At 50.2% G+C, this 24,628-nt stretch overlaps 1 protein-coding gene across 7 annotated transcripts in view; it reads left to right on the plus strand.

Moving 5' to 3' along the window:
* The window catches only part of IGSF9 (immunoglobulin superfamily member 9), a 63,155-nt gene extending 51,759 nt beyond the window's left edge, over nt 1-11,396 (plus strand). For all 7 annotated transcript variants that reach the window (XM_061606390.1, XM_061606397.1, XM_061606391.1 and 4 more), the window contains 9 exons: nt 177-300; nt 1,854-2,029; nt 2,240-2,490; nt 3,469-3,553; nt 4,294-4,464; nt 5,249-5,294; nt 6,905-8,344; nt 8,907-9,052; nt 10,839-11,396. In XM_061606390.1, coding sequence (XP_061462374.1) covers nt 177-300; nt 1,854-2,029; nt 2,240-2,490; nt 3,469-3,553; nt 4,294-4,464; nt 5,249-5,294; nt 6,905-8,344; nt 8,907-9,052; nt 10,839-11,074 — 2,675 coding nt within the window. In that variant the 3' untranslated portion in view covers nt 11,075-11,396. The remainder of the gene's footprint in view (nt 1-176; nt 301-1,853; nt 2,030-2,239; nt 2,491-3,468; nt 3,554-4,293; nt 4,465-5,248; nt 5,295-6,904; nt 8,345-8,906; nt 9,053-10,838) is intronic.
* Nucleotides 11,397-24,628: the final 13,232 nt, after the last annotated feature.

A 24,628-nucleotide genomic window follows, 5' to 3' on the forward strand; every position in this document is an offset into this window, starting at 1 on the left:
GGCACTTTCCTTTGTAAGCTCCTGACTCAAGACAAAAGTTGGATTGGGGAGTGGAGGGTCAGTTGACAAAGCTGCTGCCCCTGTGGATTTGACCACCCACAAAACCCCTTTGAGCCTCGCCCCGCTGACGTCCAGCTCATGCCGCTTCCCTCTTCTTTCTCTTGCTCGAACCGCAGGCACCAGCCCACACACAGTGGCCAATGTCTCGGTACTGCCTCTCCAGCAGGCCGTCAACATCACCTGGGAGCCTGGCTTCGACGGGGGCTACTTCCAGAGATTCAGCATCTGGTACACGCCGCTGTGAGTCTTCAGGAGTTTGTGCGCTGTGCGATCCTCGCCTTTTTTTAAAATATTATTTTAAAAGAGAGACTTGCCTGGTGGTATATTTTAATGCAAGGTCCACCAACCTTTTCTGGAGGCCAGTGGGCACGTTTGGGATTTCAAGAGAGTGCCGTGGGCACCGATCACGAAGTGGTTGCCATGGGGGTGTGGTGCACACAGAATGGCTGCCACATCCAAAAGAGACAGGACCGCAAAATGGGGTGGGGATGCCCTTCCCCCATCAGCAGCCCCATCAGTGGGGAAAAGAAACCTACATCAGTCACTGCTGCACTTGCTCACAGAGAGAAACTCTTTGTACCCCTCTTTTGTTCAGAACGGACGGGAGGGAGGGTGTGCAACTCCTGGCTTTTGAGAGGCAGTGTGGCGTAGTGGTTAGAGTGTCAGACTAGGACCTGGGAGACCAGGGTTCAAATGCCCCGCTTGGCCATGAAGCTTGCTGTGTGACCTTGGGCCAGTTGCAGTCTCTCAGCCTAACCTACCTCACAGGGTTGTTGTGAGGATGAAATGGAGAGGGAGGAGAGCCATGTAGGCCACCTTGAACTCCTTGGAGGAAAGGTGGGATATAGATGCAACAATACATAAAATAAAATAAAAAAGTAAAGTGAAATGTGGGTATGTTTCAGGGGGGCGTTCAACGTAGGAGAGGCTGAGCCAGCATGAACAGGAACAGCACACAATCCCTCGTTTGTTGTTGTTGTTATTATTATTATTTTTAGTATTATAGTTTATTTTTATCCCACCTTTTGGCCAAAAGGCCCTCAAGGCAGCTTACAGAAAATAAACACAAATATAAAAATACATATCAATAAAAACAGTACAATTTACAAAAAGTATATAACAAGGTAATATTATTAAAAAGCAACAATAGGAACTTTCAGTGAAAATACAATAACAAATCACACTTTTCTAACACTTTTCAACAACCCACTTGTGGGTTTTTAACAGGAGACCTTTCGTGGGTGCCATAGGAAATGCTGGCGGGCGCACTGGTGCTCACGGGCACCACCTTGGCAACCCGTTTAATTGCCTTTTGGACATCATTCAAGACAATGGGCTGTATCCATTGCTAGCCCTACTTGGAGTAGACCCATTGAACCCAATCCACTTCACTCCATTAATTCAGTGGGTCTGCTGTGAGTAGAACTTACTTGAATGGAAGCCTTTTAAACTTCATGATTACAATGTAGGTTTGGTATGGTTGCTTTAGCTCTGTGGAGTATTTATTTATTTACTCTCTCCAAACTGAACAGTTGCGGATATTTTATGGTTGCCTTATTTCCGGCTTAATTTTCTTTCCTTTTGACTTCTGCATGTCCCCCAGATAAACTCTTGTGGTTGGGCGCTGGATAAACGAAGTGAATCGATAAGTTCAAATACAAATGTTTCCGGAACACTCCTTCCGGGAGTTCACAGGTTGCTTCTGCCTCCTGTTCGAAACCGAGGGGGCCTCCTTCCTCTAGTTCAAACTCTTCTCCTTGACTGGAACCTCTTGATTTCCGTGTACCCTGCAGGTTGAAACGCCGCAATCGCCCTCACCACGACTGGGTTTCCCTGCCTGTGCCTGTCGGGGCCTCCCATATCCTCGTGGAGAATCTGCAGCCTGACACGGGCTACCAGTTCAGTGTTTTGGCCCAGAACAAACTGGGCAGCGGCCCCTTCAGTGAGATCATCACCACTGTGCCACTAGGTGAGAGGCACACCATACTGTCCCAATCTGGAATTCCTATTTTGTGTTTTGTCATTGCTTTGCCGCCCTGGGCTCTTTCTGGGAGGAGGGCAGGATATAAATTTAATAAATAAATAAATAAATAATAAATAAAATAAAAATCGGAATGCTTCAAATTTCAAAAAGGACTATTTCCCCCACCATCACTGCCCTTCTCTTGTCTTCTTTCAGGTATCCCAACAAACACTGTGCCACCCGACCCCCTGAGCCCCACCTCCCAGATCTTTCTCTCCCCACCCCAATCGCTGATGGCCAACGAGACCACGCGAGGGGTTCTCCTCCTGTGGGAACCCCCGTTCCAGTTCTCTGTGGCTCTCACTGGTTACGCCCTGGAACTACGGCAAGACCAGCGGGGCTGGGAGGTGCTCGATGGATCCATTCCCAGCTCTGAGACGCAGCTCCTGGTGCCTGGACTAATCAAGGTGAGTCCAGAAAGGAGCCAAGGATACTAAGGGTGGCGTGTTAACCAAAGGCGGCCCTAGCAGGAGTTTATTTATATCTATAACAGCATTTCCATCAGTGATGGCTGGTGGCTCCATGTCAGTGGGGCAGTGGGATCCGCTCTGGATTTTAGTCTGAACTTTCAAGGAACTTCAGCACCTTGGACAGCTCCTTGAGAGTATGGACTAAAACCCAGAGCAGATTCCACTGTCCCACTGACATGGAGCCGCCACTGATTTCTGTGCCACCGTATCATATAATTTCAAGGTGGTGTACAATGTTAAAACATAGAACACATTAAAAGATAACAGATCATTGTGACTGGCTAATAAAACAATAATGAAAATTAAGCAGCTGCAAAGGCCAGGTCTCTTTTCAAAAATGTTCTTCAAGTCAAAAGCGAGGGTGCCGGATCTCTGCTGGAAGAGTGTGTTCTGCAGTATGAGACTGGTGACTCTCAATACTTGACTTCTGGCGGAGGCTAGTTGGACCACTAACACGGGAGACAACTAACAACTCTCCAGATTATCTCAGCGATCGAGCTCGGATATAAGGGCTCAGGCGGTCCTTAACGATGTGTGTGATAGTTAGCCACAAGCATGGGGTGGGGGAGGCAGGCTGGCATTCCACAGCGGCACATGACTGAGTGAAGCATGGCGAAAGCTTGGCTGCCACAATTCCTGGGAACCTCTGCTTTCACGCAAAACAAAACAGCCAAGCTTCTAGTCCTTATGGCTGCTTGAAAGTGTGTGAGAGATTTCCAAAGATGGGATGAGGCTGGGCAGGACTTTCATTGCCTTCAGGGCCCTGCGTAGCTGACCGTCAAATGTGGAACTAGCTCATGCAAAATTATACCCCTTCAAAGAGGCAGGCTTCCAGTGCCATCAGCATGGCCATCGGTGAAATGGCACCGTCCTTGGAGGGTTGTCACGTTGTGCCTCGGCTTTCTTTCCACATAGGATGCCTTCTACGAGTTTCGCCTGGTGGCCTTTGCCGGCAGCTACATCAGTGACCCCAGCAACACCATCAATGTTTCCACGACAGGTGAGGTCCAGAGGGAGGCAGCAGACCTTGCAGTGTGGGGGACCAGCTCGTTTTGCAGGAGTCCAGTGGAGTGAAAGTGACCTGCCGTTAGGGGTGGGCGCATGGGTCAATTCTAGTTTCTCATTTTTCCAGTCTTAAGGTCCTCCACATTTCCAGATCAGTTTGCAATTTTTTAAAAAAAGTTCTTACGAAAATTCATCAGCATTTGGTGTGGTGTGGTGGTGGTGTGTATTGGGGATGTGCTGGGGGGGAGTTGCAGGATGTGGTCCCCCTATGACAGCTCCTCTGGTTTCCAAATGTGTCCCTGGGCCCCAAAAAGGTTAGCAACCCAGCACACCACACTCTTTCCACATTCCAAAACTAAAGGAATGGACATTGTATGTAGCGTCCACTAGGTGGCTCCCTCTTCAAACAAGCTCCCTGGCAAAGTGTCACTTCAGTATTTAAAATGTGTGCGCCCAACGTTACATTTTCCCAGGCGTTGTTGCCATAAACTTTAACAGGACAAGAAGACCTTAATCATTTTTGAACGGTTGCTCAGAACTTCAGCAAGCCCGAACAGTGGTTTTCACCAAAACTGGAAAGAAATGGGCATACTGAGTTGGATCGTTGGAACCTCTGGTTCGCCATCCCTTTCCTCTGATCCCGGAGGGCTCTTAACAACAAGGATTCCTATATGTTGAGGCTTCTTCCTACCCTTGCCTTTCTGATAGTAACCCTCCTCCTCCTTTTCCCATCAGGTATGGAGGTGTATCCCTCTCGCACCCAGCTCCCGGAGCTCCTGCCCCAGCCAGTGCTGGCCGGCGTGATCGGGGGCGTCTGCTTTCTCAGCACAGCTGTCATCTTCAGCACAATGGCAGCTTGCATCATGAACCGCAGGCGAGCCGCCCGTCTCTGCAAACGCAGGCAAGGTAAGGAGGCTGACGGGAGCCCTGACAGCTTCACTCTCAAGGGCCAGGAGTCAACAAGAATAAGGGCTTTCAGGGGTCACGAGTCAGCACCATCCGAGAGGTGATTGGCTGGGGAAGGGGCACAGGCCAAGGCGTGAGTCCTTTCGGGTCAAGGGGTTCTTGAGCGGAGGGAAGAGATGTCAGGCTCCTCAAAATCCTCGTCATTATCTTCTACATTTCCAGCTTCTGCCTTCAGAGAGGAACAGCAAAGGAAAGGAATTCGGAGTTGCTCAAACCTGTCCAAATTTTAGTCTCTTCGATAAAGGCGATCACTTAGGAACGTAGGGTTTTAGAGTTGGAAGGGTCCTTGGAGGTCACATCTAATCCATCTCCTTGCTCAATGCTAAGTGTGTTTCTGTCTTTTGGCTCACGAGGAAAATTCTCCAAGGATTTGACGGGTAGTCATACAGAAAGCTGGAGCGGACTTTTTTCTGTCTGGCTGCAGAGGACAGAGGGCAGGACTGGACCGAAGGGAGGGATGGGGAATGTCTGGCCCGCGGGCCGCACTTGGCCCACCAGGCCGTTTTGGGGAAGCTACACCCACCCGCCCTACACCTAAAGCGGTCCTTGGAAGCAGAGCCGGAAGGCAATAGGGGACAGGGCAAGTTTACGGCTGACAAGGGCTGCATGTGTGGATCTGTCTGTGGGCCTCGGCGGGCAGTCGTCCCGCCCCCTTTCATTGCCACTCTTTTGTTTTCTTGAGTTGCTCTCCGTGTGATTTCCCCTTTGTGTTCTCATGATCCAGATCCACCGCTCGTCTTCTCCCCCAGCAAGAAGCTTCTGCCTCCACAGTAAGTCCCGCCATCGCATGACATCACTTCCTCTTCCCACTCATGCCAACCCAGTGCTCCTTCCCCTGTTGCTTCTTCCACCTCCCCTCTTCTGGGTTTGGTTTGCTGTTTTGCAGGCAGTAGCCAGGGGGAGAGGGATGAAGCGTCTAAGGAGGCTTTGGAGACGGGGGAAAGCTACAGCAAGGCTCCGTAGTGAGGCCAGCAAAGGCAGTCCGCCACCAGCAAGGCTCACAGCTCAGCAGAAGATCGTCTGCTTTGCATGCAGAAGGTCCCAAGTTCAATCCCCAGTGGCATCTCCAGGGAGGGCTGGGGAAAAGGCTCCCATCTAAAAACCCAGAGAGCCGCTGCGTGTCAGTGTAGGCCAGCCTTTTCCAACCTTGGGCTCCCCAGATGTTGCTGGACTACAGTTCCCATCATTCCTGACCATTGGCTATGCTGGCTGGGGCTGATGGGAGTTGTAGTCTAACAACATTTGGGGACCCAAAGGTTGGGAAAGGCTGGTGTAGACAATAAGGGCTTTTCCCACGACCCAAGATTGTACTCTTTCAGAGGAGACAAAGTGTCCTTGATGAGAGCTTCTTAACCAGGATCCTAAGATTATATACGCCGCATGTATATTCTGTAAATCTGGTATTCACAAATGCAAAAGCACAGTTGTTCTGCGCCCCTGCAAGGCTTAATTCTGCGGCCTGTGAGAATTATGCCAATGTGCATTTTGCAAAAACCTTTTGTTGTATATTTTGCATAATTTGGTTGTATTTTGCCGGTCGTGGCCAGGTTGCTGTGCACGGCACAAAACCGAGGCCTCCTGGTCCTCTGGTCCCTGAGATTTTGCCAGGTGTTGTCCCCACACATTTAGCAATAATCGGGATGTAAAAAATAAAAAAATGAAAACACTGATTCTCAAGAAGCTGAATATTGTATCTGGTGCCACCTGAGCAAAGCCCTAAAAGCCATCTCAGCTCATAGAAGCATCTGCAACGATAGTGTTTTGCCCATGCCTGATGTCAAGCATAGAGGAATCCTCCAGTGAGTTATCACCAGAGGTTTCTTAAGCTTTCAAATCTGTCCAGTTCCCATATTTGTGATCAGAAAGGACATTTCTCTTGGTCACATTGATGAAAGTCCCTGGGAAGGCTTTGTGTTCCTCTGTCACATGCATTTGGAGAGCTGGTGGGAACAACCACATGTTGAAATACAGAGCTCCGTTTTTAAAAAAACCACCTCTGCCTGCAGAAATCTAGCTTGTCAGGGAGGAGGATTCTAGCCTCACCTTCTCCTTTAGCATGCTAGTTTTCTAGGTGCAGTATCATATTTGAGCTGGGGCAACCATTAAAAAATGGAATCTCCCCGTTTTACTGTCTAAAGTGGACGATGATCCTGAGTTTGTGGTCTTGCTCTCACTTGACTCACTTCAAGGCATCTTTTTGTCAGCCTGCCTTCCACAGAATGATCTTTGCGAAGTTGGCCGTCCCTCTCCTCTTGGGCAGGGTGAAGGTTGGTCTTGATGGCCTTTAGGGAACCCTGGGGCTGGGGCTGGAGGGGAAGTGGGCTGAGCCTCCTATCAGCTGACCAAAAACAAATCTACTTTTGGGCTTTCCCTACTCCAGAAATTCTGCAGGCACTGCTAGCCCAGACAGCGTTGTGAAGCTGAAATTCCAGACCTCCCCGTATCAGAGCCTCCGCCGCACCCTGGTGTGGGGGGAGAAAGCTGGCGCCAGTCTAGGCCTCAACATCACCAGCAGCAATGCGAGAAACAGTTCCAAATACACGCTCTACGAGAGCCATGTCGGAGAGCCGCTCCCTCTGGAGCGCATCTGCCGCGGGCCTGACGGTCGCTTTGTGGTGCAGAGCGAGGCGCAGCCTCAGGAGTGCATGGCGGCCATGATCGAACGCTATTCCTTGTCCCTCGCTTCTTCAGCGAGCAGCGTGGGCCAGTCCGAGCCTTACCTGCAGGTCTCCAACCCCCTGAGGCCTGAGGAGCCTGTCTGGCAGAAAAGCGTCCCCCTGAGGCCCAAGAGCTCAAGCCGGACCCGCCGCGAAGCCAAGGCCTCTGGTTACTGCCAAGGCCACTACTTTGACTACAGCAGCAGCAGCCCGACCGAGGAAGCCGAGCCCTTGCGTATTGTGAATATCAGCCCGGTGGCAACCATGATGTATGGGGCTACCAAGCTGTGGGCCCAGACCACCCAGGGCCCGGAGGGGCATCTGGACACCCCCGCGGCTTCCACTCCTTCCTCACCACCGAGCCGGCTGGGCAGTGCTTCCTTGCCAACGTGCTGCCAGCCTCTGAGCGGCCAAGTCCAAGCGAATGCCTCAGCCCAGAGTGGGATTCTCCAGTACTTGAGCCTCCCCTTTTTCAAGGAGATGAATGTGGATGGCGACTGGCCGCCGGAGGAGGAGGAGGAGGAAGGGGAGCAACCTTCCAAGCCAGCCCTCAGCGAGGCTCCAAGCAGCACTGAACTCATTCTGTTGGGAGTCGAGCAGAAAACCGCTTGTCAGACTTACATGGACATGCAAGCCAATCCAGACCCTGCTCAGGTTCAGGCCTTGGCCAAGTCTCTCCTCAGGCTCCCTGACGCCAACACAGGCCCGGCTAAGGCCGCCTTTCCCGGAACCTCAGTTTGCCCAAGTGACCTCAGTTCTTGTTTGGAAACGCCCCCGCCCAAGGAACCAGGGCCTTGGTTAGAGACACTGCCCCCCGCCAAGCCCCTCACGGAAAGCAAACAGACTGAGCTGGTCTACACAGCCGTCCCCTCGGAGCCTGACTGGCTCCACATGGCAGAGGGGCTCCTGGAGTCTCTGCCCCTCGAGAGACACAAGTCACCCGCTGCCGTTCTCCCGCAAGGGCCGCCCGCCGAGAAGCTGCTGAGGGGCAGCCTGACAAGCCAGAGCAGCGGCCGAGGCAGCGTGTCCTTCCTGAGACCCCCCTCATTGGCACCGTCACTGGCGGGTAGCTACCTCAGTTCTCCCTTTGCAGAGATGACCAGTTGTGCAGGAGAAGAGTACAAGCTGAAAAAGGACCCTTCGGTTGTCACCGCTGGTAAAAGGTGAGAGAACAGCTAGGGGATGCGTGGGGAACTAGAGACTGAAAGAACTGGGCATGTTTAGCCTGGAGAAGAGAAGACTGAGGGGAGGTATGATAGCACTCCCAGTACTTGGAAGGTTGCCACACAGAGGAGGGCCGGGATCTCTTCTCGATAGTCCCAGAGTGCAGGACACAGAATAAGGGGCTCAGGTTACAGGAAGCCAGATTTTAACTGAATTTGCAGGAAGAAACTTCCTAACTGTTAGAGTGGTACAACTATGGAAGCAATGACCTGAGGAGGTGGTGGGCTGTCCAACAATGGAGACATTCAAGAGGCAACTGGACGGCCACCTGTCAGGGATGCTTTAAGTTGTATTCCTGCAGTGAGTGAAGGGTTGGACTCGATGGCCTTATAGGCCCCTTCCCACTCTACGATTTTGTGATTCTATTCTATAATTTTGGCAAGCTACAGAAGAAGAAAGTGGTCCAAACAGGCCAGTGGAGAGGGCCTTGTGGCCTCTCGCCCCTTTTGGCATCCCCATTTTCTCACCCCCACAGCTAACTCCCCTTTTTATTGCTTCCAGGAGGAACACTTCCGTGGACGAAAACTATGAATGGGACTCCGAGTTCGCCCTGGAGTCAGACCTGCTGGATGCACTGCAGCTGTGTCGGAGCGGGAACCCCAGAAGGCCCGTCTCCACAATTGCGGCACATGAGTTGGAGAAGCTAAGTAAGTCGAGGAGAGGGTTGTGGGGAAGGAGAGGGTTCTGTGGAGGCCACAGATAGCCACAACCCAGGGGGTGTCTGTTGGCAGTAAAGCACCAACGCATGTTACAAGTGACCGGAGCCAGTGCCGGATGCAGGAGAAGGTGGGATAGATAGAAAGGCAATCTATTATTCCCTCTGCTGATTCCTCCTCTAAAGTATTTGTTGTTTTTGCAGGCTTTGCTCTTCCCCTGCTTGTCCTTTTCTCTTAGTTAATTAGTAATGGAAGCCGCATGGCTGCTTCAGCATATATGACTTTATCTCTTTGTAGTAATAAACCTTATTTTTTTTATACTTTATTCCCTTCATAGGGTTACAATATCTAGAGTCATTTAACAGTCGGTCTCTCTTCCCAGGGAATTCTGGGAATTGTAGGTTCATGAGAAGAATAGGGGGTCTCCTAACCATTCTTCACAAACTATCCTTCCCAGGATTCTTTGGGACCGTTTGAAGTGGTGTAATAGTGGAATAAATGTCCGGTGTGAATGTGGCCTCTCTGTCCCTTTTTCGTTCTCGTGACCGCTGTCCCTCTCTGATTTCTGCTCTGGCCGTACTTCCTTCCAGTCACCCTCCACTGAAAAGAGGGGAGTTGGTTCATCCTGTCCCGGATCTGCATTGACTGGGATTGGAGCACTCCGTCATGAGCCTTCTCTGGGTTTGAGTCTTTCCAAATAGGAATGTAGGAAGCTACCTTATACCAAGTCAGACCATTGGTCTTTAGCTCAGTGGTGTCTGTGGCAGTGGTCCCCAAACTTCCACCCCACAAACCAGTTGAAAATTGCTGAGGACCACTTGAACAATTTTAAATTGTGATGCTAGATGCTGTCTGGTTTGTAATTTCCTTTCTGTCGCTTCTCTTATATCTTGCATTGTATTTTACCACATTTATTTATTTATTTGGTTTATATCCCGCCCTTCCTCCCGGCAGGAGTCCACTGGTGTTCCATCAAATTCAGATTGCAATACAATAAAATGCAAGAGGAGAAACAAACAGAGGGTCGAAAATGCAATTGAAAGCCCAGTATGAATCTCTAATGCGGTCATGCCACAGACCACCTGAATGAAGCTCCATGGGCCACAGTTTGGGAACCCCTGGTCTAGAAGCTCTCCAGATGGGAGGGCATTCCCACCCCTACTTGCAGATGCAGGGGGTTGAACCTGGGACCCTCTGTGCGCAAAGCAGATGCTCTGCTGCTGAGCATGTGTGACGGTGATTTGGAGTAAGCTTATGTTGCTTGAAGACCCTCCGTGGCGCAGAGTGGTAAGCGGTGGTAACGCAGCCGAAGCTCTGCTCACGGCCGGAGTTCGATTCCAACGGAAGGAGTCGAATCTCCAGTAAAAGGGGTTGAGGTCCACTCAGCCTGCCATCCATCCGTGGTCGGTAAAATGAGTACCCGGCATATGCTGGGGGGTAAAGAAAGGCCGGAGAAGGAACTGGCAATCCCACCCCATATATATGGTCTGCCTAGTAAACGTCGCAAGACGTCACCCTGAGAGTCAGAAACGACTCGCACTATAAGTGCGGGGACACCTTTACCATTTATGTTGCTTAGAGTTCCCTCTCTCTCTCTCTCTCTCTCTCTCTCTCTCTCTCTCTCTCTCTCTCTCTCTCTCACTCTCTCTCTCACTCACTCACACACACACACACACACACACACACACACACTTATTTTCTCTCTTCTTTATACCACTTGGAGAGAGCTTGTTCCTGTTTCATACCCTTTGTGACCGCTCCCCTGTCCTTTCCGCAGGTTCAAAGAACTCCAGCGCAAGCAGCGGTTCGCCCTCAAACTCCCAGTCCGTGGGTGCCTTAGACGGGTCCAGCTCCCCGGTGCCCTTGCCTAGCCCCGAGGAGCGCTGTGCTGCCCTGCGCGAAGAATTCCTGGCTTACCGCCGGCGCCGAGAGGCTACTCAGCAGCGCCACCAGAAGCTGGGCTCTGGTAGGAAGCAGGGGGACGAGCGATTCGAGCAGGCCACCTTGTTGTGAGGGATGGATTCCTGACAGCCCAACCTGGCCTCGTTGCCTCCCTGTCCCCCTCTCGGGTTGGTGTGTCCCTTTTGACCACCCTCTTGTGAAGAGATGGTGCCCTCTAGAGCTCCACAAGTGAACTGCGCCCTGCGTGGAACATCCATCAGCTCCAAAGACATTGGCAGCAGCCTCGGGGCTTATATGTGGAGGGAAATATCCCTGGTGCTTTTTTTATTCTGCCGGGAGAAGATATGTTTAAACTACTGGTGTTGGATTTATTTTAAGCCTGATGTTGGATTGGGTGGGTGGCGGGTACTGTTTTGTAAAACTGAACTTTTAAAAACACGAAATTGTATGAAACTTGGTGTCGTGCAAATCGCGTGAAACGGGTCAACTCTCAGCTTCTGCTCAATGAAGCTTGTGTTAGGTGCTTGTGCCGAGGTAGGAAACAGTGGTTCAAGTAATCGTGAGGGTAGGTAGCACCTTAAGGAAAGGCCAACGCGTTTGGGGGCTTTAACTTTGGAAAAGAAGATGTCACGAACCTAAGAAAAACCCTGCAGGATCAGGCCAGTGGTCCATCTAATCCAGGATCCTGTTCTCACAATGGCCAGGTCCTGCTTTCAGGCATCCCAGAGGCATCTGGCAAGCCATTGTGAGAATGGAAACAGCATGCGCACATGCGGACGCACCCCCCCCCCGAAAATCCCCTGCACATTTGTGGTATGAAAAATTGAATGGTTTCAGCTGGAAGTTAGGAGACATCCACTAATTGGAAATGAATTCCCAGTTGCTGGAAGCTGCAGGAGGGGAGAGGTGCTCTCGCTCTCAGGGCCTGCTTCCCAGAAGAGGCATCTGACTGTTTCCATTCTCACATTGGCTAGCCAGATGCCTCTGGGACGCCGGAAGGCAGGACCTGAGAGCGACAGCACTCTCCCTACTTTGAAGTGGAGAGAGGACAGAGGAGCCTACACCAACCTGGTGCCCTCTAGATCAGCCTTTTCCCAGCCTTTGGGTCCTTAGATGTTGGTTGGATGTTTTGGGCTACAGCCCCCATCAGCCCCAGCCAGCGGAGAAGATTTTGGAAGTTATAAACAGTGCAGAGAATGGAAATTGTCTCCTATGATAGAATTTTGGGATATGCAGGCAGGGGGGAGGGGGTTATCTGATCACTTTGACTGGCAGCAGATTCAGGACAGACTCTCCCTCCTCCCGAAAAAGCACTTCTCTGCACATGAGAGAATTAACGGATGGAATTCACCGCCACAAGATGTTGTCACTGGTTTGGATGGCATTTTAAAATGGTAAAAGTTGAAAGGGTCCCCTTGTGGGGAACAGGCATGTTCAGCCGCTGCTGCAGAACTGAACCCGATGTTCATCAGCTGATGCCCCCCTGCCCATCGGCGTGGCATCAGCTGATTGGCAGGTGGGTGTGGTTCCCCACCTCTGCTGTAGTGGAACCGGCTAGGTCAGGTCCTACCCGCCCGAGCGGCGGAGGTCAAATTTGCTCCATCATCTCCGTGACAGCTTTCCAAATATTTGAAGGTGGCTGCCGTCTTGCTTTCCAAGAGGGTGGGGCAAATTTATAGTGGTGAAGTGCCGACAGCCTTGATGGTTAAATGGAAACTCCTTCTCTGAAGGCAATGTAGCTGTGATGTTGCTGGACGTAGACAACACTGCCCCATCAACCTCACTCTGCCCTCAGCCAGCCCACGCCTGCTGCCTTCTTACCTATAACCAGTTCAGGGGGCAGCCCCGGCTGTCAGCTTCCTCCTTCGTCTCAGGATGGAGTGAAAGCTAGAATTAGTTGGCTCCGCCTGCCATTTGCTTTGGCTCCACCTCCTGTTGGGGCTTCCTGCCTTCCGCCCCACCAGTTCCAATGGGCACCACTGCGTCTCCCTCAGCTTATCCAACCAATCTCATTATTGGTGCCTCAAGTTACAGGTCATAAACCACATTGCTGCTTCTATTTCCAATGTTCAGAAGTGAGTGCCAATTCTTATTTAGCCAAAACAGCACCATCCAAGCACAAGAGGAATATATCAGCAGGTTTAGGGGAAACCCCAAGTCTGCAGAAACATTTAGGGGGGCCCCTGAGGAGGTTGGGATGGAAATCCCTCAAACAGTCTAATTAGGACTGAGCGTGCTCAATGGCCATTGAATGTTGTTAATGGGAAGGAATGGATGTGAAGGATGAATGGAATGGAATATCCTAAAAGAGGAGCTGGCTGGCTAGCACACTAAACTGCAGCATTCCACGCTGCAACATTTTCCAGTAGGTCCTCTTTTTCCGTTGTGCTGCATCTGATGCCAGATTTGAGCAGAAGAGAGAGAGAAAAGCCTCCTTAACGATAAACCAGACCATAACAACGTGCGTGATGCCGTCAGAAATAAATCCTATGTCAACGTTGCACTTTCAGGAGCCTGTAAAAACACACCCACAGAAAGGACTGCCAGCTGTGTGTCTCTGCATGACCTGCTGTTCTGACCCTGCTGCCTTCCAAATGCCCTCCTCCCCGTAACTAATGTTAGATAGGACTGGAGCCATCAACCGGTCTCTGCAGACACAGGAGGACAAGCTGTCCTTAGAAAGGAGACTGCAAGCATTGAAGATGAATGCTTGGCAGAAGGTGAACTGTAACAGGATCCCTATTGAAAGAGTCCACTTTACTCTGGATATAATCGCACCGAGACTCTGGCTTTCGGAAAAGAAGAACACTTCCATTTAGGAAAGAGCCTAGTTCTAGCATACTAAAGAGCATCTCTTTGCGCAGGGCTGTGGAGTCTGTACGCCAGACCTTCGACTCCGACTCCTCTATTTTTCTACTGTCTGACTCCAACTCCGACTCCTTCATAAATGGCAAATGTATATTAACTAGTAATAACACATTTACTGTAGTAAAATGGTAGCACAAGGCATTTCATCACCACCACCTGAATCCAGAGCTTGGAAAAGTTACTTTTTTGAGCTACCCAATCCCTGGGACTGATGGGAATTGTAGTTCAAAAAAGTAACTTTTACTTTTCCAAGCTCTGGATTCACGTGGTGGTACATTTCTACCAACTCCACCCAAAATTGCTCCCGACTCCGACTCCACAGCCCTGACAGAGAGAGAGAGAGAGAGAGACAAAGGAGAGACGTCTCCTCCCCCAAGGTGGGATGAAAAAGAAGGGAGGAGCAGGAAATGAGGGCGGCAACCCCAAGAGTACTAGTTTCAGCACAGGTTCAGGTCAGAAAGACAGTCTAGGAAGCTTGGAGGTTCCCCTCTCCATCTATTCTTTCTCCATGCAAGCCAACCAGCAAGCTGAGTTGCACCCCAGCTTTTCCAACAGCAGCTGCCTGGTTTCTGAACAAGTCCCGAGTCCTTCAAATCAGAGGAGGTACATCTAGAACTGATGTGCACAGGAGCACAGCAGACAGACTCCCTTCAGGCCAGGTCATTCTTAACGTTGGATGTTGTAAAAAGGAAAGTTTCTGGTGCTGCATTTGGACAGCAGTCCAGGACGTCACTCATCACAGTCATTTTTATTTGGGGGTGTGGGGAACCAGGGCGTTTTAAAAAAAAGAAACCAGGAAGGGGTGATGCTGAAGGAGTAGTTGCAAAAGGACAAATGAAGACAAGGTCCTAAAGGAACATCATGCATTTATAACATAAATAGAATGGGATTTCAAAACTTTTCAAACAAGTCTCTGGCCTGTAGAGTATACAATAATAACCAACCATCTTTTGTGACTTCTCATTTGAAAGGTGGTGTTGGAGGAGAGCTTTGCGGATACCACAGACCGCGAAAAAGACAAATAATTGGGTATTAGAACAAATTAAACCAGAACTGTCACTAGAAGCTAAAATGATGAAACTGAGGTTATCATATGATGAGAAGACATGATTCACTAGAAAAGACAATAATGCTGGGAAAAACAGGAGGAAGTTGAAAAAGAGGAAAGCCAAACAAGAGATGGATTGACTCCATAAAGGAAGCCACAGACCGGAACTTACAAGATCTGAACAGGGCGGTTCGTGACAGATGCTCTTGGAGGTCACCGATTCATAGGGTCGCCATAAGTCGTGGTCTACTTGGAGGCACATAACAACAACGGCAGTGAACAGCGGATACTGTGCATAATATCATCCGGCATGTTTTCGGAAACGTGTCTCTTGTTAACGGTCTCCCATCTCCACGACGTCAAGGTTTTGCTGTATGTTTTCAATGGTATTTCTGTTGCTGCTTTTGTTTCTTATATTTGTGTTTCAATTTGCATTCCGCAGGAGCCAAATTGTAATACGCTAAAATTAATTATGAAAAACAAAAGAAGCAACAAAAACACAATGAAAAATCAAGATGGATATTGAATGTGGACATGGCACGGACAACCTGTATGAAGCTCATGGACTACTGGTGGTCCACAGACCACCGTTTGGGAACCCCTGTGTGTGTTTCATTGCTGTGCTGCAGTCAGCATTTGACAGATACATACAGTCAGCACAGCTAGATGTTTTAGAACAGTGGCTCTCAAACTTCCCGCTCCCCTGAACCACTTCAAAATTGCTGATGGTCTTGGTAGACCATTTAATGAATTTTCTGCCTGTTGTAGCAATTGTCAGGGCCGGCGCCAGAGGGCGGCCAGGTTGGGCCCTGGCCGAGGGCCCCCTGAAGGGCCCCTCCTTAAGGTGGGTGGGTAGCGCTCTCTTCCATGATCAGCAGCGTCTGCTCCCGACCCTGCCGCAGCTCACAGAGAGGGAGCTCCCAGGCACCCCCCTACTACCGCACAGGCCTGCAATGCCCACCCACACACCCTACCTACATTTCCCTTGAAGTAAATGCCAGCTGCACTAAAGATGCATGCCTGCCATCAACCAAGATGGCGGCTGAGGGTTCCCTAAGGGGCTGATGGCCCTGCCGCCATCTTGGTTGATGGCAGGCATGCGCAGCCAGCATTCATTTAAAGGGAATGGTAGGTGGGGCGTGTGGGCGGATGCTGGCCCTGAGGCAGGCTGGGGCCCGAAGGCCCCAGCATGCCTGGCGCTGGCGCTGGCCCTGGCCATTGTAATGCTGTTTGATTTTACTTTATTGTTTCTTTTATTTCTTATGTTGCATTTCAGATTGCATTCCATAGACATTAAATTGTAATAGAATAAAATACAATATAAGAAAGCAAAGAAGCAATAAAAATAGCAATAAAAATCAATGTGGATATTTAATGCGGACACACGACGGACAGCCTTTATGAAGCTCATGGACCACAATTTGGGAACCCTCGTTTTAGAGCGCTCGGATGTGTTATTTATTCTTTTGCATCTACGGAATGGTCAGGGAATATCTGCTGAAGGAAGAGGCATGCCAAAGGGGGCCGATGTCCAAAACCCCAAAAAGAAACTTGGAGCCAGCCCTGCATTATTACCATCTCAAGAGGGCTGGGCTGTAAGACCGTTTAGGTTTAAAGCAGGCGTGGGGAACCTTTGGCCCTCCAGATGTCGCTGAACGACAGCTCCCATCAGCCTCCGCAAGCACAGCCAATGGCCAGGGATGATGCCGTTCAGCAGCATCTGAAGGTTCTCTGCACTTGGTCAAAAAGGTTACCTGCCTGTATCACTGGCAGGTGTAAAGCTGCGGTGGGGAACCTCCAGCTCAGGAGGGCTAATTTGGCCCACCACGCCCACTTGCCCTGCCGTCAGGTCCCAGTCGAGGGAGTCTTCACCAGAGGACGACCAGGAGGCTCCAGCCCTGGGACAGGCTCCATCTGGGGGTGAGGAGCCAGGGTCCTGCGACAAGGCCTAGGAAGGCCCATCTGCACCCAGGCTGAGTTCGGGCTCTGACATCGAGGCTGAACAGGTCCCAAGATGGAGACAGAGAAGCCACTTTAAAGAACCCAGCCCGTCCACAGAAGAGCCCAACTGCAGGCCAGGACTACTTGGGAGTAAAGGCCTGGCTGAAGGTCGTTGATAGGAGTCGCCTGAGGTTTGGGATGTGGTTCCAAGTGCTCTGAAACACTAGTGTTGCGCTAGAAATGCTGCTGTAACAACCTCTGTGCACCAGCTTTGCCGTGTTTTCTCCTGTCGATTCCAGACCTGACCGTGGATTGCCTTGGCTCTGCGCCGCCCATGGTCTACTTGGGCCTTTTGGGCTGCCGTGACCAGGGCAGCGGCAAAGTTAGGGCTGCATGGCAGCACCAGATTTGGTGCATTCTTGCAGCCCTGCGCTGCCTGAGCCGTATCCTGGTAAGGTGCACCATCTTTGTGACCGTCCCGTAACTTCCTGTTGAAATCATGTAACATTTCATACTGCCAATGTTCCGGGGGTGCACATCCCACATTTGTTGCACTGCAGCATTAGAGTGCCCCTCCAGACATCAATCATGCAACAACATGGGGAAGACATCGCAAAACAACTAAGAAAGCGGAATGATGTGTGGACGGTCCAGTATAAATCCATCACTATTATTGCATCCAATGACATGTTGCAGAATACCCCTGCAAAAGGACCAAACACCAGTCTGGAGGAGATCTGAGTCTGAACATATCAAACACCCAGCAATGAGGCCAAATGAGCCACTCCAGGGTCAGCACTTTGGGGACCACTAGTGAGACACGCCTGGTTTATGTGGCTATATGTTGCACACCATGAGACGGAGGGGACGCAGAAAAGGCCTTCAATGATGACCTGAGGAGTGAGCACTGTCAGGATCCCTCCTGCTGTCACCACCTGTCAGGTCCCTCCAGTCAGGATCCTGTTTTTTATTTGTTCTCTCACCGGCTCTAGCACAGATCTCGCAAGATCCCACTGGTAGGCAGCACCACCAGCCACTCCCTATTTCACAATATTGCCTTGGGACTTTGCCTTAGTCTCCTTCTTGCTTATTGTTCCTTTGTGTCTGGGTGCACTTGCAGGCCACAACCCCCCTGTATCTTTGTGCCTATAAAGCATACAGCCCTGGGTTGCTCTGGATACTTGATGATGTGACACTATCTCTTCACCGCTGCCACCATTTGATACTGTTTCTCCACCTTGGTAAATACCCTGCCCACCCTTCTGGTCTGTGAAAGCCCCAGCCAAGGATCAGGCTTTTGGTAAACCAAGAAAATAGCCAATGTCGTCCAACCTCCCTGCAAGGTTTGTGCAAACAAGTCAGGATGAATCCTCAGTAATCAGATTGCCTGGAAGCAGGGATGGGAGACAATTTGATTCAGTTCATACTTAAGGCGATTCTCTTATTGTTGTTATTGTTATGAATTGCCCGCTCTTCACCTATAGGCCCTAGGGAGGGTTACAAAATATAAAATACAGTATTAAAAAGAATGAACACACATTTCAAGCACAAGAATAGTGAGGGTTCTGAAAACATACATCTCAGGAGCTGAAGGCCAGGGTAAAGAGGTGTGACTTTAGCATTTGCCGAAAACTGTCTAGCAAAGGTGCCCAGATGCATTTCTGTAGGGAGGGAATTCCACAACTTAGGGGTTGCCACAGAGAAAGATTCTACCGAATTCGTACTTCCTGAAACAACATGCAAACTGAAATGCAGTCACCCCTCTAAGTTCCCACTTCTCTCAAATTTTGTGCCAAGAAACGAGCGCAAAAACGCAAGCGCCAGGAACAGGAAGCATAAAAATGCACATATTCGTGAAAACAGTGTACAAAAATGCATTCTGTTAGGGGAAACAGCTGGCAAGAAATGTGCACGTTGCCTACCAAATTTGTATATTTGGAGAAATCCGCACTCAAAATGCTGACAAATTCTCACAAGGGGTTAAAAAGAGGGGAAAAAAGAATTTGCAAACTGATGTAGAAATGTGGAAAAAGTGGAGTGAAGGGTCATGGAGAGAAACCAACTTGAGAGATTCGCCCACCCCCTGGCAGTGACCTTGAAATAATCCCCCCCCCTGTTCCTTTGGTTCATCATGAAAAGAAGAAAAAACCACCATCTTCTCACTCCTTCCTCCTTGCACGACTGTTCTTGCACTGCTTCGCTTCCCTTGGAGTGTTCCTGCGGGTGACTCTTCCCTAGACTTCAGCCCCTTGGGGCCATGTGACTTGCTAAAGAAAGGCCTAATTTGGGAAAAGAGGAAGCTTGCGAGGATTGTTTCAGCACAGGGTCATCACTCCTTTTTAACCCCGGATGGACTGCACGGAAGCCAGCTTGAGTAGAAGCTCAGAAATTGTAATCACAGGGAATCCAGAGGCGGACTCCAGTTGAGGCAAGCCTATGGGGAGGAGGCCTTTTCAGTACTTTTGGCTTTTCCCATAGATGTGTGTGAGTGTGTGTGCTGCATCCGGCCCACAAGCAATCTCAAAGCAGTTTAGAGTGCCGAATTTTTCGAAAGGACCTCCAAAGCAGTTTAAAAAAAAAAAACTCTCTCTCTCTCTTGTTCCAAAGTGTTTCACGGATCAGTCGCGGGCCGGATGTAACTCAAACCTAGACAAGGCGTTGTATTTTTCTGCTTTGGAGACAGATGTCAACATTAAACTGCGGTCACTTCCTGACAACCTGTTGATTGAACATTCGTCCTGATTTGTTTGCATGAAGTTGATGGCAAGGTTAGACTAGAGGAGCTGCCAGACTCGCTGTTGTCGGGTGGGATTCATTCAGATTCAGGTGGCTCAAATAAAGGCTTGGGCAACAAATCCACTTCCCCATAAAAGCTGGAGTTTCTGCGATAAAGCTACAAGAAAATGCACTGGAAGGTGTGAGATAACAATTGCTTGACGCGATGTCATCTACCCTCCCTGTAAACAATCTAGGATGGATCCTCAATAAACAAGTTGTCTGGAAGTGAAATTAGCTATTTATTGAGTATTCATTGATTTGATTTGTTTGCAGGGAATTTACAGGATGCCACATAATTATCCCACACCTTGCAATGCATTTTCTCGTCCCTTTCCTTATCACAGAAAATCTAGTTTTTGAGGGGAAGCAGGTTTGCTAAATGTGTGTCAAATCAACTTCAATTGTGCAACCTGAATTTGCAGGTGTGATTGGATTCCATCCAAACAGAGCGACAGAATGGAAACCCCCTGTGTTTCTTCCCTTGGTTACAACAAAATACATTTTTCACATGCAAACAGGATCACATTTTTGGACTTGCTATTAATGGAGAGCTAGCATCTCCCATTGGAATTTAGCTGTGTGCTTGTGATGTCCCTGTAGATATTACTGTAAATATGGTAAGTGCAGGTTTATTAAAGTATATATGGTAAGTGGACTGAATGAGAGGGGGGAGTACATGGGCTGGAATGCTGGAGAATGCTGTATGGATTGGCTGAGCGTTTGAGTGGCTGAAGGTATAAATGAGAGGATGACAGTTGAGAGAGTGTTTGGTTGTGTGGAGTTTGGGAGTTCTGTCGGTTGTTGTGGACTGGAGTTGGTTGTGGGTTGGATTGTATTAGGCTGGTATTGAGGCAGATTATATATGACTAGAAACAAAAAGAGGAACACAATATTGTTAAATATACCTTAAGTAATCTTGTTATTTCCTGGTGTTTATAAATAAATATTTATTGAGCATTCGTTCTGATTCAGTGGTGGCTGCCACCCATTGGGACTGGTGGGGCAGAAGGCAGGGAGCCCAACCCTAGTCGGTGGAGCCACAGCCAATGGCAGGAGGAGCCAATAAATTCTAGTGTTCTCTCTGTCCTCCTTGCTGAATTCTACAAGGTGCAACACTGAGGTTGAGGAAGAGGAAGCCGATAGGCGGTATCACCCCCTGGATGGTTGTAAGTAAGAAGGCAGGCAGGTGGGGGCTGGCTGAGGGCAGAATGAGGTTGGTGGGGCACTGCCCTATTTGCACTCATGGACCAGCCAGCACTGTTCAGATTTGTTTCCAGGGGGGTTACACAACGTTGCATCAAGCCATCATTATCTCCCACTTACCAGTGCATTTCCCGCTCATGGAATAGAATGTTGTCGTTGCGATGTGACTTCAAGTCGATTTTGACTTATGGTGACCCTATGAATTGGCAACCTCCAATAGCATCTGTCGTGAACCATCCTGTTCAGATCTTGTAAGTTCTGTGGCTTCCTTTATGGAATCAATCCATCTCGCTTGGCCTTCCTCTTTTTCTACTCCCTGCTGTTTTCCCCATTATTATTGTCTTTTCTACTGAATCATGTCTTCTCATGATGTGTCCAAAGTATGATGTCAGTTTCATCATTTTAGCTTCTAGTGACAGTTCTGGTTTAATTTGTTCTAACACCCAATTATTTGTCTTTTTCGCGGTCCATGCTATGCGCAAAGCTCTCCTCCAACACCTCATTTCAAAGGAGCTGATTTTTCTCTTATCCACTTTTTTCACTGTCCAACTTTCACATCCGTACATAGCGATCAGGAATACCCATGGTCTGAATGATCATATTATAATAGAATCATAGAATATTAGATTTGGAAGGGGCCTATAAGGCTATCAAGTCTAGCCCCCTGCTCAGTGCAGGAATCCAAGTTAACGCATCCCTGTCAGATGGCTGTCCAGCTGCCTCTTGAAGGCCTCCAGTGTTGGAGAGCCCACCACCTCCTTAGGTCATTGGTGCCATTCTTGTACTGCTCTAACAGTCTGGCTTCCTGGAACTTGAGCCCACTCTTCCGTGTCCTGCACTCTGGGACGATGGAGAGGAGATCCTGCCCCTCCTCTGTGTGGCAACCTTTCTAGACCTTGAAGAATGCTATCCTGTCTCCCCTCAGCCTTCTCAAGGCTCAACATGCCCTTATTGCAAAAAGTCTGGTTTTGGGAAGGAAACTGGTTTGTTATGCAAGAGCGCCAAATCAATTTGAACTGCATGGCCAGAATTTGCTGGTATGGTTCAGTCCCACCTGAAAATGATGACAACCTGGAAGAGCTCTTACACGTGTGTCGTCAGCCGATTAAGGGACCCCTCCCAGATGATGAATCCCATCTTAATCAATTGCTTAGATTTGCATTCATTAGCACAGCCTTTGCCAATGTGGCGCCATTGGCACCTGATGGTGCTCAGTCCCATCATCCCAGCCAGCACAGCCAATGGTCAGGGATGATGGGAGTTGTCAACTGAAACATCTGGAGGGCACCACATTGGCAAATGATGCATTAGCATACCACGAAATAGGAAGGTAATTCTGATGGAGGTGGGGGAACACACAGAATCATCCTTTGCTTTTAGACGGTGCATGGAAGGCATAGCAAGCGCCATCATAGAGCCAAAGTAGCTGCCATGCAGGAAATCTGTGAGTAGGATTTTCTGCTGTTTGCGTTGGTTTTAAATACGGATGCTGGATTTGCACAGGGACTGTGATGCTGAAGGAACAGGATGCTAAACTCCAGCCCTTACCATTTTTCCAATTTAACCCCCCCCCCAAGTCTTGGAAACTGCTCTTTGCCATACAGGTACCCAGTAGTGTAGTGGCAAATTCAGAAGCGCGGGGTCTCTTCATGTTAGTCATAGCCCTTGCTACTGGGTTGAGAATGAGACCCCCGTTAAGTGCCTTCACCCACAACGGATGTCCCTAGGAGCCGAAACAGAACCTTGTTAATGCCTTCTCCCACAACAACAGGAACCAATCGGCATGAAAGGGAAGAGTGTTAGGTACTGAAAAGAGGCTTCTCAATGGCTGACTCACCTCCTTTCATTCCGATTGGCTCCAATCAGGAGGAAAGGATACACAGCCATGTTAGAAGACTCTTCTCAGTGGCTAACACACTCCCCTTTCATGCTGCTTGGCTTGTAGGTTGCCGGAGACATTGGGACCCTGCTCCCAAAAAAGTAAGGGGTCTAAGACCCCTCCCCCAAGACCCTGAACACCCCTGGTATTCAGAGAGGCACACTGCCTCCGCCGGTGGAGGTAGAACATAGCCATGGTGGCTAGCAGCCATGGATAGCCTTGTCCTCCATGAAGGTGACTAATCCCCTTTTAAGGCCACCCGAGTTGTTGGCTGTCACGGCCTCCTGGGGGAGCCGTCTTTTCAGACTGGTAGCAGTTCTCTGGGGTGTGGGCTTGCTACCTGATCCTTTTAACTGAAGGCAGGATTGAAATCTGGGACCTTTGGCATGCTAGGCACCTACTTTGCTACTGAGCTATAGGCCCTTGCCTACAAATATGTCTCTACTTGCCCCCACCTATGTCCGAGACATCTTTCAGCCGATGGGAGGAATCCCGCACCAAGAAGCCAGGCGTTTTCATCCCGACTGCTCATCAGCACCCCGGCCCTCCTTTGGAGAATACACCAGTGCACACCTTTGAGCCTGTCTGTGCAGCCTTGAGGACTAGGAACTTGCCGTTTTGTTTAAACAGAAGCTGGGGGTGTATCTTCGGGATGCCGGATTGTGCAGGCGCAAGGCAGGGATGGGGGAACAGGCATAGGCCTGCCCAAATAATCCATAGCATAGAATCCGGTGTGCGTGTGTGTTCCAGCCCGAGGGCCGCCTTCCCTTCTGGTCAACCTTCTGAGGGCCACATGGCAGCGGTGGGAAGTTCAAAAACCAGAGGAAAAACATAAGAGGTGTGAAGCAAAGGTTAGTGAGGGGTATGGCCTGGGAAGAGCCCCCAAAGGCAACGTAGAGAGGCCTGGAGGGGCATATTCACTTTCTCAGGCACCTGACGGGCCTGACGATCCTCATCCCCCCTACCCAGATTATCAAATTTGGGGTTCTCTCCGTTTCTACTCAACAGTAAACCCCGCTTGAGTTCAGCAGGGCTCAAGCATCCAAGTTAAGTGTGCACAGGATTACTCCCCTTACTTGAGAGTAAGCCCCACTTACAGATGGAGTTACTTATGAGTAATCACACAGCAGAAAGGCTGCCGGGCTGGGTCCACCTATTGAGCCTTTGACAATGTTTAAGTAAGTAAGTAAAGGAGCAAGTCCTCATGAATCTGATGCTGTGAAGTTGCAGCAGCCGGAAGTTGGGCACGCCATCTAGAAAAGGTCCCGATTCAGGGCATTTACCGAGGAGTCAAGGCGCATGGGCTCGCACAGCCTAGGGGCAAGGCCTTGACTCGGGTCGCAAGAGGGCCCGCGGCGTACGGAGGGGCTCGCTTTCGCTTCAGCTCGCCTAGGATTCGCCAAGATCTCCCCCGGAGTAAACTCCTCTGCGAGGCGCGGATCCTGCAAAGGCTTACTCGCGAGTAAGCTCCTTCCACCCACCGCACCCCCGAAGGACCTATCAGCAGGCCAGGCTCCCGAGCCGACGGGACGGGGGCCATCCAGTGTGCGGCGCACCCGACAGCAGCAACAGCGTCCGGTTGTTGCAACGAGGCTGCCCTTGGGGGGGAACAAGCTGCAAGCCTAATGCCACTTCCTCGCGAGTAAAGACGGCAGCACGCGCCGGTAGCCTCTGAGGGAGCATCCCGCCGCGCGCGGTTTACTCCCGAGGAAGTCCCCCCCCCCCCACACGCCTGCGCCTCCTCCTCTTCCTCCTCCCGGATCGACCCCCAACGGGGCTGGCTCCCCAACGCGAAGGGGCGCCAGCAAGGCTGACTCCCGAGGAAAGCACCCTTTTGCCCGGCGCCGAATTGGCACCCTGTGCCTTTAAGGCCTCTCCCAATTCCTCCCCCTCCCCCTCTAGATTTCTCTCTCCCCCCCCCCTCGCTTCTCCGCCCCTCATTAGCGCT

This window comes from Rhineura floridana, chromosome 22 (genome assembly GCF_030035675.1).
Source record: "Rhineura floridana isolate rRhiFlo1 chromosome 22, rRhiFlo1.hap2, whole genome shotgun sequence".
NCBI classification, from domain to species: Eukaryota; Metazoa; Chordata; class Lepidosauria; order Squamata; family Rhineuridae; genus Rhineura; species Rhineura floridana.